General features: G+C 39.5%; 1 protein-coding gene across 1 annotated transcript in view; it reads right to left on the reverse strand.

Annotated features, from left to right (window-relative positions):
• slc49a4 (solute carrier family 49 member 4) overlaps positions 1–16,752 on the reverse strand; it is an 80,052-nt gene that overhangs the window by 51,009 nt on the left and 12,291 nt on the right. Inside the window, 2 exon segments of the mRNA XM_034147145.1 lie at positions 2,895–3,024; positions 4,493–4,764. Of these exon segments, the coding sequence (XP_034003036.1) occupies positions 2,895–3,024; positions 4,493–4,764 (402 nt within the window).

Raw genomic sequence — 16,752 nt, forward strand, 5'->3', positions numbered from 1 at the left:
ACTCGGAAATCAGTTTTCTGTTTGCTCCGTCCCTGCAGGATATCTCTAAGTCTAGATGCTGCTGGATTGAGATACAGCCTCACTGGAAAGCTGCCTATCACTGGTGGAACAGAAACCCTCCCAGCTGCATGGCCTAGTTAAGTTGGCCGGTCTGTGTGTGTGTGTGTGTGTGTGTGTGCATGTGCATCTGTCCAGAACCATGCATTGGGTTGCTATCAGCCTGGTTCCTGTCATCTATCCGAGGAAGCTCTTTTACAGGGAGTTAAGCCTCACTGCGCTGCTCAGAGGACTGTGGACAGCATGGCACTGCAGTGAAGATATTTCATTCTGCAGGGGACAGAGTGTAGCCAACAAGGCAAGGCCAACTCCCCGGCTACCCTCACCCAGAGTGTCCTTCCCCTTTAATCTGCGGCCACTGCCATAGGCAACATTCCTCCACAAGCAAGGCAAACAGAGCCTGCTGGACCAAGACTGCCCTGGTGGAACGAGTGAAGGGCAATTACAGTGGGGACATGTGCCCATCACTCTTTGAAATAGCCAATGATACGATGGAGAAAGTGGACTGATTTCGTAAAACCTCATAGGCGAGATTTTATTTTTAGGGTTAGGGTTAGGATCACTCCCTAATGTTCGTATTGTTCGTACTTTTTACTACATTTTATTAAGGCATTTCGGACAGACAAACTTAAGATGTACAATTGCTATGTCTTGAAAAAACACTGTGTAATTGTTTGCTGCCAAACGTCAATACAAAATATATTACAAAAAGGAAATAGCCAATGATGTCCCCTACATTCAGATTGATTTGTTTCATTTATTTATATAATGTGGTTAAATGTGGAAGAAGGACAGAAGAGACGTGAATGTTAGCTCCAACACCGGTTATGAACGGTGGAGCAACTAAAAATATAAAACTAAACAATGGTAAGACGAACTAGTTTGGAAAAACATACCAAGTAATTTATCTTGAGAAAAACCTGCAACCAGGACTAAGATATGGATAATAATTGTGGGATGCTTGTTTCAACGGTGTTATGGGAAGACACGACAGCGATATGTGAACAATCTTCTCATTGCATAAGGTAGGCTTACGCAAGGTCTTGGACAAGGCTTGTAGATTCTTTTAAATGTCATTTAAAGACATTCCTGTTTGGGCAGGCGTTTGGGTAACTTGTGTGCTTTTATTTTATTTGATTGTATGTTTTTATTGTTTATTGTGTTTCTATTGTGTATTGTGTGTTTCACAATGTATTGTGTTTTTAGCACGTCTTTATTCGTATGATGTTTTAAGGCTTTGTCAAGCACTTTGTGACTATGTCTGTGAAAAGCGCTTTATAAATACATTTTACTTACTTACTTACTTACTTACTTACTTGGATCCTCGTTTGGCCCCCCTCCGAAAGAAGGGTCTGATTAAATCAATTGTGATTGTGTTCAACAGACACTGTGCTTTAACTTAAGCTGAAGTCAACAAAAATGTGTTTTGTTTGGTTTTTAATAACTTTTTAACTAAGTTACTGACACAATAATTAAATCATGGTCTTTTATGGGTTTTTTTGTGCACGAGGACTTTATACTAACCTAAAAGCGTTGACATCCTAAATATTGTCTTTCTGTCCCACATCTAATGCGTCCCCCTTAACTAGCCCCCCCAAAAGAATTGGTCTAGAACGGCCACTGCCTATATTTGATAAGAAACACAGGTTCATATTTTATTATTTGGCAGGCGGCACACTAGTAAAGTAGGCCTTCTAGTTGTGAACTTGTTTTGACAAATAGACGCCCCTGGTAACAGGCTGCAATCTTCAGGGTGTCTCTGGAGAGTGATTCAATCTCCGTCCCTACCTCCTCTCTAAGCTCTTCCCTTGTTCCTTTCCCGGAGAGGAAATAGACAAAGGTGGTGATTGTGAAACATCAATAAACGCATCCCTAGTGAGATTCAAGACCTTGTCATCATAGACTTTCTTTCTGTAACCGCATGCATGAGTGCCGCTTTGAGAATACACTGAAGGTTGACCCCGATGCAGAGGATGATGTTGATTTCAGAAGCAACCAGTGTATTATAGCTTAGTAATTAATCTAGAGGGAGAGGCTGGGGTCTCTTTGATAACAACCCAAGCAGATGGTGAGTGGCAGACCCCTTCATTAAGATTCCTCATCCTTCTCCAGCGCAAGACTCTGTCACTTCAACTTTCAGAGACAAGCAGCACGCAATGCATCAGCAAATAAGACAAATCTGCTCCTGTCGGCTCCCTTAGTCTAAGGTCGTAAAACAAAACAGCATCTGAGAATTATTTTCAAATGCAGTCCTCACTTGCTTCACACGTCTACAACCCAAATGTAATCACGGACAAGTCAAGTAAGGCATACTGAATAATGTATGGAAATAATAGTGCCAACCATAGATTGTGTATAAAGATAGGAGGTAGTCACCGTGACGTATATGATTGGTTTGTGGACTACTGTTTTTGAAGAGGGCTTATTAGGTTTTTGGGGGTTTTCACTTTCCTGTAGTTGGTTTTTGTGCATGTAAATGGTCTGCAAAGGCTAAAATCCCTGTGTTCCCTCCAGGGGGTTTCTCTCCCACACACCTGAAATGCCTCCAATGGTTACTTCTGTAACATAGGCTAAGGGGCGGGACATCTCTACGCGGTTGCCCAATCACAACAGAGTCAGCTAGCTAACCAATCGGAGCAGACAGGGCTCAAAATAGTAGAGGAACAAAATACAAATATGAACCTGGAAATTAGCATAATATGTCCTCTTTAAACACAATATCCTTCACCAGGTGTGTGTGTGTGTGTGTGTGTGTGTGTGTGTGTGTGTGTGTGTGTGTGTGTGTGTGTGTGTGTGTGTGTGTGTGTGTGTGTGTGTGTGTGTGTGTGTGGTTGTACCTCAGAAGTCTGCAGATGCTGCTCCTGTAACTGAGTCTCTGGCTCGCAGCCGCCACACTGGGAGGGACGGGTGGACGGGCCGGGAAATAAATCAGGACGGCCACGAAGAGCACAGCAATCGTAGCTAACTCTGCCGGAGAACAGGGGCAAAAGATAAAAGACACACATGTTATTACAAATATAAGACAGTAAGAATCATTTCACAATTAAAACAAGTCACTGTTACATCTAAAAGACTCATGAAACTTAGAAAAACACTTTTTTCCTATTTGGTTGTTTTCTTAACCTCTCAACCCTCGGATTGATCGAGCAGCAGCTGCCTGTTATTCTTTCCCTCACATCGATCTGACGTTTTGATCTTTCTTTTGATGACCTCTAAAACTTTAGTTGCACACACGGGTGTCTGCTTTCTCCCTTTGAAACTTAATAATAATACTACCTTGGGTTGAACAAAAAGCTGCAGCCTCAATCTATTACAACGCGCTTGTTTCTCCTTTCAGCGTGCTTTTAATTTTCTGAGTCAGTTAAGCATAACAGTCGCAGCGATCTAATTTGCAGAGGGCGGATATGAACAGTGTAATTGGGCTTTTTTTGGCATTTGTGCAACATTTTTGGATCCCCCGGCCTGATTGTTTTTATGTTTTATGTCCCTAGACGGGGCTGACATGATGTAGAAATGATGTGCTATCGATCCTTCGTGCCCTCTGAAGCAGGGGCGGTTCTAGGGGGGGGGCAACAGGGGCCAGTGTCCTTGTAACACTGACCAGGGACCCCCCCTGTGGCCCCCATCCCAAAAAAAGGTTACAATATTACGATTTATTGGAACTAAATCAAATCAGAGACCAAAAAAAACAAAAACGGAACTAGAACTTAGTTCATGAGAACCTTTCCACCCCCTTTTCAGTCCCTGCTAGAGAGCAGGTACTTTCGTGGGAGAAAAAGGTTCCCATTTCTGATTGGCTGGGCGGATTGCAAACCACGCCCCATAAAACTCCCAAAAGGTTTTGTGAAGCCGCCATTTTATTTGCTCGCATTAGCATTATTAGCATTAGCATTAGCCCAGCGCACCAACGGAGAGAGAATAACTTATGGCAACACAAAAAAAAACATGGGAGAGGTGGAGATGAGGAGGTGTCGGCACTCTGGCGATTTCCTCGGAAGGCTTCAGTAGAAGCTGCTGGGAGTCCCAGCAGCTTCTACTGAAGCCAGTCCCCAACTCCGGGGACTTCCGGCCGGGGACTTCGGGTGGCAGTATACGCCGTGAAGTTGTTTGCGGCCTGCCAGTAAACCCAAAGCAGAAGAAGAAGAAGTGACGTCAGCGGCTTCATTTGCCTAATCCTCCCTCAGGGACTTATTCCGGTGTGAACGCGATCTGCTCTTTAGTTCATCAGAACTAAGTACTGGGAACTAAGTACGGCAAAGTACTTGGTGTGAAAGCGCCTATTGACTGTATTTTATGTTTATTTTACACAATTACTTTATACTGTCTTGTCTTTTTAACCTGCTTTTATTGTGCCCCTCTCATTAAATAACTGGCCCCCCCAGTAAAATGAGTCTAGAACCACCACTGCTCTGAAGTTCTCGCTTTCCGTTCGTACCTGCATACATAATCATCTGGATCCTATCTCGGATGAAGTTCTCGTATCCCACTGATACCGTAGAGGTGAACGTCTGGGTGTTGTTGGGGGCCGGGACCACCAGAGGTCCGATTATAAACGAAGCAGCGCCTCCCAGGTAGGAGAAGAGGGAGGCCACGGCCGTCGCTGTGGCTCTCTGGTCCGGGGCGAACCATGTGGTGGAGAGGAAGGGGCCGGCGCTCATTATGGTAGGGCCGGCCAAACCATTCAGCAACTGGCCCCCGTGTATCAACCTGTTACAGGAGGGAGGAGGAAATCATTTTTAATTGACCAGAAACAGCAAAAACAAAAGAAAGAACATCACCAGGTTGTTGGAAAGTAGTGTTGTGATATTAAAAACATTTCTTTAGTCTGTACAACACTCTCTTAAATGTTGGCTACATGGTCTGTTTTGGTTATAAATGTGGTTTAAATATTGTACGCCTTCAAGTGAAGATCAACTATGTATTGCTTGTCAATTGATGTACAATAGTAGAGACTAAGCTGAAGACTAGTAGCTTTGAACTGTGGAACATTTGTAACTCAGGTTCCTATCAATGTACCGGATTTCTTTTCTATGTGTCTACAATAAAAATATAAGAACATTTCAAATTTAAAAAACATTTCTCCTGCATAATGGACAGCCAATAAAGTGTGGCAGTGACGACTTATTTTGTAGTTAGCATTAGCAGTTAGCATTTAATTTTTTTCATTGGATTTTGGAATATTGCAGAAATAAGATGTGTGCCAAACAAACGTTTTTGTGTTACGTCCAGCAAGATAATCTCCACATATTAACACCTCTTTTATGATTTTTTAAGCTAAAAACGCAATCACCAGAACTGTACAAAAGCCAATATCAGGCTATAAACAAACTACATCACAATCACATGACTTCCAAAGCTAAGCTAAAGGTGGCTAATGAGCGGAGGAGCGATGACGTTCAGTACTCTCATTTACACTTGTTAGCAACTTAAGACATACTGTATATTGAGTGGGGTATTCACTGATGTATTTTATGTTGTTGAACAAAACAATATCTTCAGCTTGTGTTAATCACAGATCTATTTCAGGCATCTAACCAAAAGCAAATTCAGAAAAACGTTGATTTGGGAGACATGGAACCAAAAGTGGTCAAATGCTGACTCATTTCTGGGTTTTAAAACTCATCCTTGCACCGCTCGATGTCAGTTATTATAATGGTGTAATGAGGGTTCACACTCCAAATACATTTCCGCATGTTAAAGAATAACAATAAGGTTATTATACGATAATGGTGACACCAGACACTGAAGGTACTTAGGTGTATCTGTCTCATTAAAATCTAACAGCTACCCAGATGTGGCAAATCTATTTCTCTCAGCTCGGCTGCTTTCAGCTTCTGTCATGACGTTTTCTGTCTCTGGAAGGTTGAGTCTGAATTGTGTGCATCCGCAGTGACCTTGAAAATCTACTATTAATGGAAATCTGATCCCATATGATATTTAACTCAACGATGTCCCTGAACATAGGTGAGCTTTCTGCTGCCAGCTGTTGCAGGGACGTTGCACGACACTCAGGTGGAGGACTGTGACGCCTTTAAAAGGTTCAGAAAACAACCTAATCAGGAGTTTAAACATGTCTGGGTAGGAGGACTTCCTGCACTCAGAACAAGTTTTGTTTAAGGTGCTCTTTGGATACATGTAGATGTATAAATCACACGAAACAACTCAAGGTCACTCTCTTTAGAACTAAAATGCCTTTTATGTAATGGCATAGTCATAATAAAACTCTAAACTAATTCTGTTGCGTTTTGGCATCCAGCCATGGGATTTAAACAGATTTAATGGGCGATGGCATTCAACCAAAATAAATCTTCCACCTGGACATGGTGCTGTGACCTTGTGACCTCAAGAGAATGTAGACAAATACAATCAGAAATCATAAGTTTGAGGCACATTTTACAGAAAAGCTGTTTTTTTTGCTCACTGTCTAGGACTCTTATTTGACTGAAAGAAATGTATTACAAATGCCTTTCTTTTGTGTGGTTCCTATTACTACAAAGTCGGCTGTTGCAATGAGCCTCCTTGCTACCAGTGTAAAAACAGAATAATGAAGCATTTAATAATATCTGATGATGAGATAATGACATGCTAAGGAATGAAAATGAGGTGTAATTATTTCTGATGATGGTAGAAAACAGACAGAGTCCAGCACATGTCAAAGTACAGTCGCACTTGTGCAGCTTCAGACTGAGCGGTGTGAGACAGATGTTCTTTAAAATATCCCTCCAACACGGCCTGTCTGAGACACGGCTGATTGTCTGTGAGCTCAGCAGACTACACTGCATCCAAAATGGAAATAATGTTACACATACTGTTGGAGCATCTTAGGAGATACATGTGTATACGATTGTATAGATATGTGTGCAAGTACGTTTTGTATGTATGTATATTATGCATAATATTTTCTACAACATAGTAAGCATTTCTTTTTACCCAGGATGACCCTGTCTGCTTCTGTTCATTATTGTAAAATAAACAAAACACAATAAAAACAGTAAAAAGAAAATGGAAATAATGTATTTTTAACAAAATGCATCTCTAAAAATGTTCCGAGTGAACTAACTTTTTAAGTCACAAAAGAGTCAAGATATAAAAAATGTTTACACAAAGTCAGAACTGTGTTTGTCTACAACAGTAAAATGCTAAGAAATGCAACGATATCATCTAGAAATGTCACATGTATAAATATAATTATATACACATGTAAAGGACATATTTCTGCACAATGATTACTTTTACTTTTTATACTTCAAGAACATTTAGCTGATAATACTTACTATAGTACTTTTACTTAAGTAAGATTTTGAATGCAGGAGTTTAACTTGTAATAAAGTAATTTGACAATAATGTATAGGTGTTGGGGAATGATTTGCTTAGGTATTCAACCTTTGACACAGTTCATAATTTTCTCTTTTCACTGTCTCCTTTCCCAGTGTTTCCCAGACAGTGATTTATTTATTTGCCGCCACAATTAAATATCGTCCGCCACAAATGGATCTCATTCAAAGAAATAATAATAATAATATTTGTATTTATTTTTTGGTGGTCTAATGGATAGTGAGGTGGGCTGATGATCGGAAGGTTGTGAGTTCAAATCCCGCCTGGAACACCACTACTAGTGTGCCCTCAACTCCGGTGTGTCTCACTCAATAACAACGCAACACAGAGCAACAAGAACGTTGTCTACAGTAGCCATGAACTCGCATGTATTTTGTTATTTGAGGGGGGGGGGGGAGGGGGGGTGCGGTGCCTCCACAAATAGAATAAAATTCAAGCTTCAAGGTTCAAGGTTCAAGGTTCTTTATTGTCAAACTAACATAGCTACAGAGTAATTATGTCGTTGAAAATCTTAGGTCACAGGCTTCTGTGGGAAACACTGTTTCCCATGGCATAGTTCTACGGGTATTGCTGCTATCTCTCTTAAGGAGGAGCAGCTTGGGCGCATTGTTGTTGCCAGCTTATGACCGGTCAACTGTTGGTCAGAAATAGTTATTGTTGTGGGACACCTGGAACACATCCTTCTCGGGGTGTAGATGACCTCGAGCCATAAGCAACAACAAATGTGATTCAGTGTCCTCAGATGTTTAGTCTATCTATTGAAGAATATTGATTATTACACTCTGAACTAGTTCAAACCTGGAGCTACAGGAGGGGTCTGCAGAATTGATTGTGGCATCTCTACCGTGTGGTCAGACCGTGGCCCGTGACATGTCGTGTGAATTCTCCGGCCGAAGCTCCAAATAAACCGTCAGTGTTTGCCATCAAAGCTCCAGCTCTCCATCGTGTCTCTCTTTGAGTCCTGACTCCAATTGCTTCAGAAGTTTCCCCCACAATAGGTACTTTTACTAAAGCATCTGAATACTTCTTCCACCACTGGGTGGCGCCGGGAGAAAATGAAAAGGGTGAAGCAGGACAAACAGGGATTCTTGGTTAAAGTATTTAGTCTGTATTCTATACCGTCTTTGGTTTTTCTACATTAAGATTTGAAATTTGACAGCTTAAAAACGTCAGCTGATTCTTATTCAACATAAGTGCAGGCTGGAGGGAGAAGACTGGATGTTTGTAACGTTATTCAAACTTAACTTCACGACCGAGTTAACACCAATTTGGAAGACTGAATAACACCAATTATTTCAGTAAAAATGTAATAATATGTTCAGATCCACGGGCATACGACAACTCCCCTACAATATTAAACCAATAAATATTATAAAAGACCTAAGTAAAAAAAAAAAACTGGCTTTATGAAACTGTTTTGAGACTCACTGACACAGGCTTCTGGCGTCTATCAATGTCAAACCATCGTTGTGACAATTTAGAAAATCCACCTGTGTGGCAATGACAGCTATATTCAGACAGGACTCAATACTAGTGCTGACATTATACCGTACAAATAGAAAACTGCTACCACACTGTGAGAAGTAGGAACGTATTTTTCTAGAAGAAAATTGGAGTTGCAAATGTTTAAAAAAGCCATACATGAATGTGTCTAAATTAAATACAACCCAACACTGCTAATAGTTATTCTTATTTCAATAACTATGCGATCAGGGAATAAGTGAATCAAATCTTGAGAGAAATCAGACAACAATTGTCTCTACAATGTGCTTCGTTCATTAACAAAAAAGTGTGAATGTTCAATATCCCAAACTACATTTAAAAATAAAACTCTTCAGGCTTAAAGCAGACTAACACCAGTTTGTCTAACTGTCTGTGTGCTTACATTTCTCTGCACTCTGACTCTTTACCTTTGCTTTCCACTGTCTCTTTGGTTCAAGGATAAAGTGCAGGGTATATGCAGGAATCCTGAAGTCAGATGTAACACCTTTTAAGACCTTTTTTAAGACCCTTTCCATACATTTTAAGACCTCATCGCTCCACTTGGAGTTCTAACCGGTTACATTGGCGACACACTTTACCTCACATTGACTATATACAGTATTGATTGTCCTTCCTCCTTATCTTCCAACCATTTGGACGCAGACTTGCATTTCCCCATAACGATGCTGTTTAACAACCGGCGTAAACGGACCTTCGCGCGCTATCAAGCAGTGAGCGTGCGATGTCCTGTTCAGATGACGTCAAATCCAACGGGATGCCATAAATAAACTACACAGAATCACACTACACACCTACGCAATGATTACATTCAGGCAGACTGTAGAATACAACCTCTTTGGACAATTTATATACTTATTGAAAACAAGCTACAAAATGTGATACCTTGGAAAATGCAGTTTAATAGCCTTAATATTCGCTAAATTGATTTATCAACTTTTAATACTTTTTAAGACCCCGCGGACACCCTGAAGTGTCACGGCAGCGTACAAACTGTAGCGTTCAGAGAATAACTAACACACCAGCAGCTCCTAAATACTGTTGCTCTTACTTTTTATTCACCCTACTCCTTCTTTCTTTGTAGAAGTGTCTCTATCTCCAACTACATCTAGTTGGACATTTTCTAAACATTCTTCTCTTTCGATTTAAGAAAAACCTGGCAACAAAAGAAGCCAATCTCCTTAAATCCTTTCGTGCTCCCTCAACACAAAACGCTGCAGTACAACCTTGTTTAAAAATGATATTAAAGGTTATATATCTGAACATCTAACTCATATTATAAGCACTTTGATTGAACTTTCAGAACTTTTGAAAACTCTGCATTACAAAGTTTGTTCAGTACTTGATTGAAGTTCAGTCCCGAGTGTTTCTGTCTGTGCTCTCAGGCTATGAAGATTGCCTTTAATGTGACAGGTGATGAGGACCGATGGAGAGTACCACGAGGACGAGTTGTCCCATGGGGCGAAGGCAAACTGGATGATTTATTTAATCAGTATTGATGAACCCTGTCACACAGAATCTGACCGGGGACAACAGACAAAATGTTTCCATCTCAAAAAGGCCAAACAATTCAGTGTTTGTCTCATGACGGGACTTTTCCAATCAGTGTCTGAGTGAGTCTAAGATCCCACTGATGGACACTTACCAATCACACAAGATTATATTTATCTACGTATTTAAATACAGAACAGAGGCAGAGAAAACAGCGAGTGAAAGCGCGCAAACACAAGGGAATGAGGTGGGTAGAAAAAATGTCATATCTTTGATTTGAGTGCCGACCTAATCACAGCGAGGTCTAATCACAGCGTTTTCTCTCCTTATGTGAACTTCACCAAACAAACACTTCTTCAGAAATGTGGGAGATACACAGCAGATCTTTGTTATAAAAGTCGAGGAACTTACACAACATTTCTTTGATTTCCCTGCAACAAAAAAAGATCTTAAAACTCAAATCAAAAAGGTATAAAGGCGTTACTTCCTCAAGACGCTTGTGTCTTAAAAAGAAAATGAAGTTAAGGCGCCTTTCAAACATGAAAGACCATGAGGAACAATCGCAGATCTGCAGGAGGCTGTCGAGGGAACTTCTAAACGGGGAAACTTTGTAAAATGCCGTGTTTGATGGCTCTTGCAATGTCCTTGAACTCATCACATCATCATTATCTAAAGCAGGCGTGTCCAAACTACGGTTCATTTTAATTGGCCCGCAACAAATTCTAAAAGTATAATTGAACATAGCCCACACGTGAAACTTGTGCTTGTCTTATATTGTACATCTTAATATATAACACAGTGTTATTCATGTGTTATCAATCACACTTTTCAAATAAATTCTGCCAATTAAAGTTGAAAAAATGTTCTAACAAATCTTAGTTGATAAGAAAAAGCCAAATAACTTATTTGCATAACAAAAACAACAAAATAAATCAAACCCTATGGAAAGCTGTTGTGTTTTTTAAGCATATTCAATTATCAAGAATAATTTACCTACATTTGATTGATTTTGCTAACTCATAACGTAACTTATGAGGCAATACACCTCACCTCTAGTGATTGCAAGAATTGAAACTGAGCAATCTCATTCCTCTGCATGTTTTTAAAGCTAGGCTAAATGAAATGCTCGTTGATACTATGGGTACTTGTAAATGTCTATAACTATGTAAATGGATCCTGTAAATATAATGTATGATGTCCTTTATTGTTTTATGTTTCATGTGGAACCTATATGCTGCAGGTCTCCCTTGAAAAAGAGATATATGATCTCAATGGGACCATCTGGTTAAATAAAGGTTTGAAATGAAATGAAATTGGCCGAGCCCTTCCTATATTTTTCTTTATGTGGCCCTCAGTGAAAATTGTTTGGACACCCCTGATCTTAAGCATACTTATAATATGACTTAATATCCTGTTCATGAACCAGCACAAACACAGGTCACCAAACAAAGCTGATCTGAGTCAGGTCTGTTTTATCTCCACTACTGCAAAGCAAAGAGTGACATCTCCTGGTGATCCACGGAGCTACACGATCCCATCAGCCTGTCCTTTACTGGGATTATCCTCCATGGCACCCATTAGAACATGGCTTCAAGGGGTTTTGACCTATTACATTTAAGATGCAAATGAGGCTGAACTGTGTCAGATCTAACATTTGCCGTGTGATTCATGTTATCTTGTTGAGATCAGTCCACCGTGAATACTGAATGTAAAGAGCTGAAGGTCAGGGCTGTGAAAGGTTGCCCTCATCATCAAGGGGAAAACAGCAGACAGGCCTCACCTGGGCTACCTTAAACTTTGACAGACGCCAATAACTGATATATATACGTTTGTATGGCTGGATTTGTGGATTTAACACATGCTGAAGTTACTGGTTTCTGTACCAGACTGAGGCTTCAATTATGCTGAGGTGTATGTCAGCTGACCACTCAACAGTCCTGCCTTTTTGTGTTTTCACAGCCCTGTTTCTGTTTAATTCCATTTCCCTTTTATAGTAAAAGCCTCTAGCAATTGTTGGCAACCGTGTTTATAAGAGTGCTCTGTTTTGGGTAGGTTCATCCAAAAAATGTCAAGTAGCGTTGTAATGATGCTAGCAAAAATCAAGTCGTAACCGATGACAAAACTGTGAGAGACCCCATATTGTGTCCTCTGGGTTTCCACACTAACAACTAGATATCAGATCATGTTCAATATTTGTAATTTGGGTAACAATTCATATAAAAGGTACACAAATTCAAGTGCTTGTTTATTGCAAGTAAGGAAGTTTTTGTCCATGAGTTTTGGTCTTAATGTGCGCTGCTCAATATGGGCCTAATAAGGCAGCAGTACCACAAGAATAGTAGTTCTCCCATAATAACACTTAATATGATCTATTCTTATGTAACAAGACATGAAACTATAAGTGTTAATTGTGTCTGAGCAGAGCATATTAAGACCAAAACTCATGTACTTGCAATAAATAAGCACTAATTAGAGGGTTATTGAGGAAAAACTCTCAACTTATGGCTTATTACTTGTAGAATATGGTCATGTAGAATAAGGCATTAATACGTGTTTTATAATGACTAATAAAGAGCCAATATATTGCTAATATGCATGTTAATTAACAAGTAGTTGATGGTTAATTTGTGTACCTTAATATAAAGTGTTACCGTAATTTGAAACCGGTGCAGAACAGATGGACTTCAGAGCAGATTGGGGATGTAAAAGAAACTCCTATTTCCTATTTATTAACCATTGTCTGAAGAGGGGAACTGAACCAAAATTCAAGTGCATTGTTTGTATATAAAAACAATTTCTCTTCACTGTCAGAAGGGGGGAATCTTACCAAAATGAGCTTATAGATTTTGTGCAGTGTGTATACCACATTAGGAGTGTTCTTGACAGCCAGTCTGTAGAAAATGTAACACGTCAGGATCTTTCATTCACAGGTTCAGGTGTTATGAAGCTTAGGTGCATGGGCTTTAAACAAAGCACCAGTTGATGTTGTACTGCCATCAATCATAGGTTATTATTCGATTGGAAACTAATCAAATGTACATATAATATCAGTTAATTTGTGAAAACTGTTGTATAATGCAGTGACTTAGGGGAATCTTGTCTGAGAAAATAAACCCTGATGGTAGTTATCATAGCTAGAAGTTAAACCTTTTGAATAGGAAGTTTAAAACTGACATTTACCAGTCAGGGAAGATGAAAAAATGATATTGGGTAAGTGTATGATCAGTATTTTTGGCTCTTACGACAGCCCTAAAAGTCAGGATATATTGACCTCAGATGCTAAAATGTACGACCAACTTTATCGAAAGGACGACATAAAATAGCCTGAGTACAATTTGAAGGGGCCGTGAAAGATAAAACAAATAGTCCGTCCCCTAAAGGATTTATGTTTTGATTTACAGATAAAAATAAAACTTCAACTACACCTATAATTCCTGACAGAGCATAAAATAAAATAAGGCTCCAAGTTTGTGAGTGTGGTTAACGTCGCAGAACAGGTACAGTGAAATATAACGTCCTCAAGATCTAGACCGCTCCACTAAAAACTAGAGATCAGTGATATAAAGCTTGGTACAGAATAAAAGGAAGGCCTTGTTGTCACTGTTAAACAGATGAGCTTTTGTTATGTAATGCAGTGATCTATACAAGGTTAAAAGTCCAAGATGTCACGTAGCAAACATGTTTAGTCTACATGCTTCTCTGAGTGTGTAGAAGTGGACTCATGGAAAAGCATTTCACTCTTAAAGGGGCCCTATTTCTACTTTAAAGAGTCCTCTCCTGCTGATGTTCAGGTGTATATCAGTATGTAGTGTCTCTACTTTAAAGAGTCCTCTCCTGCTGATGTTCAGGTGTATATCAGTATGTAGTGTCTCTACTTTAAAGAGTCCTCTCCTGCTGATGTTCAGGTGTATATCAGTATGTAGTGTCTCTACTTTAAAGAGTCCTCTCCTGCTGATGTTCAGGTGTATATCAGTATGTAGTGTCTCTACTTTAAAGAGTCCTCTCCTGCTGATGTTCAGGTGTATATCAGTATGTAGTGTCTCTACTTTAAAGAGTCCTCTCCTGCTGATGTTCAGGTGTATATCAGTATGTAGTGTCTCTACTTTAAAGAGTCCTCTCCTGCTGATGTTCAGGTGTATATCAGTATGTAGTGTCTCTACTTTAAAGAGTCCTCTCCTGCTGATGTTCAGGTGTATATCAGTATGTAGTGTCTCTACTTTAAAGAGTCCTCTCCTGCTGATGTTCAGGTGTATATCAGTATGTAGTGTTTCTACTGGGACATGTCTCCATGCTTTAATGTTCAAAAAGCACTTTATTTTTCTCATACTGCCTGTGCTGCAGCACCTCTTTTCACCCTCTGTCTGAAACCAGAGCCCAGTCTGCTCTGATTGGTTAGCTTGCCGGCTCTGTTGTGATTGGTCAACCAGCTCAGAGATTTGTGAGTGTTACATAGTGATGTCACTTTACAGAAGTAAACAAAGGAGTTGAATGGAGGCAAGGGTGTGGGAGAGAAACTTACTCTGGATTTTAGCCTTTGAAGACTATTTCCATTCACAAAAACATATAACACACAAGAGGAAAGGGAAAATAGGGCCTCTTTAATTTAATGTTGTGTAAAGAGCCTTTGAAGCTGTTATTAAGGGATTTGAGGAACACATATACTGAATGATAAGACCACAGATCCAGCTGAAACTCTTGACATTTCACAGCAGATTGTACTTTTTTTTCAGCTTAGGCACTATCATAAGGGAATCATGATTCTTTCACCTCTTCTTCCTAATGAACTTTAAAAAGGAGGGTTTTTATTTCACTGAGCTTGTATCACTGCACCCCGACTTCTCACTCTGCTGCCTCAAGAGACACAGAGGGAAATAAATAGAGAAACCAAAATTGATTTTTCTGCTCTTTGAAAGCCCCAAATGTGTTTTTTTTATAAATCCTCAAATCCTTGGAATAAAAAGCTACTAATTTCTGCGGAAATACAATTTCCTCTATGTATTGATATTTGACCGCCTCATTGTGGAGGCCAATGGTAATCATTAGACGGATTACCGCTCAAATAATATTCAATGAAATTACATTTTTAGGAAGCACATTATAGTTGAGTGACCTTCTCTGAGCTCATGAGTCAAACTGGGAATGAGACTCTGAGAATAATGGGGTTTTTGGGGGGAGTTTCCAATGATGGGCTGTCAAAGTGCTCTCTTGTGCGGGAAGAACAAGGAGGAAAGGAAACTAAAAATAAGTAAATTATTCAGACAGACTTGAGCTGTTATTCTATCTTTCTGACTGTCGGTCTATCCAGTTGCAGTTCTATAGAAATAACAGGATCTTGATGGGAATCAGTAAAGCTAAATACAGCATGACACTCCTATGAAACGGAGCATTACTAACCAATTCCTGTTTACTGATGTTCCTCCTCCTACTTTTAAAAATAATGTCTGTCTGTCCAGATTTAAATGTCTCCACAACTATTGGCTGAATTACATTTTCATTTTATCTTCAATTGGACATTTTACTTTAACTTCTTAAAGGTGGGGTAGGTAAGTTTGAGAAACCGGCTCGAGATACACTTTTTGTTATATTCCATGGAATGCTCTTAACATCCCGATAGCAATGAATATCTTAAGTGCTTTGACAAAAAATACATAAAAAAATGTCATCTGTGGAAGCCGTAGTACTGTAAAAAGCACGACCAATCATCTGAGCCGGCCCGGCTAAAATAACTGGATGGCCTACCTGCCTGTCAGCCTTCCATCTGCGCACAAACTTATCTCGTGCCCTCATTGGTCATGTGCGCGTTCGTGTGTGTTGGAGGAGGGGCTCTGTAAGGAAGTGGCAGATTTTCTCCGGTTGTGTATTTTCAAATTCTAGTGCACTCGAGCTGGTTTCTCCAAACTTACCTACCCCACCTTTAAGGTCTTGTATGTCTAACGTTTATCCCGCTTTTTAAAAAAAAAATCTTATTATTGGACTTTTTTTTTCTCTTTTAACTTCTCGTTTATATATTTTTTATTTTTTATTGGACATATTACCAAGACTTCTTGTGTTTATATAAGTATATATTTTTCGTATGTTTAATTGTTTTCTTAGTTCATTTTTTAAGATGGAGCAACTTTAACTAAACCCACTTTCCCTTGGGATGAATAACTCATAGCCATCACAGGATGAATTGCAATCACTTTGGGGTTCTTTTAAAAGTTGTTTTCAAAAATTATATATGAACAATATTTTTTTTTAGAACCAAAAACCTGCAGAACTAATGCGAGTGACATCGCCTTCCTTTGTGTTTAGAGCCAATTAGCAAATATTAGCATTCAAACCTTCTACATTTGGATTGGGCAACACTGATAACAGTCTGTAAGCATT

This window comes from Trematomus bernacchii, unplaced genomic scaffold (genome assembly GCF_902827165.1).
Source record: "Trematomus bernacchii unplaced genomic scaffold, fTreBer1.1, whole genome shotgun sequence".
Taxonomy (NCBI): Eukaryota; Metazoa; Chordata; class Actinopteri; order Perciformes; family Nototheniidae; genus Trematomus; species Trematomus bernacchii.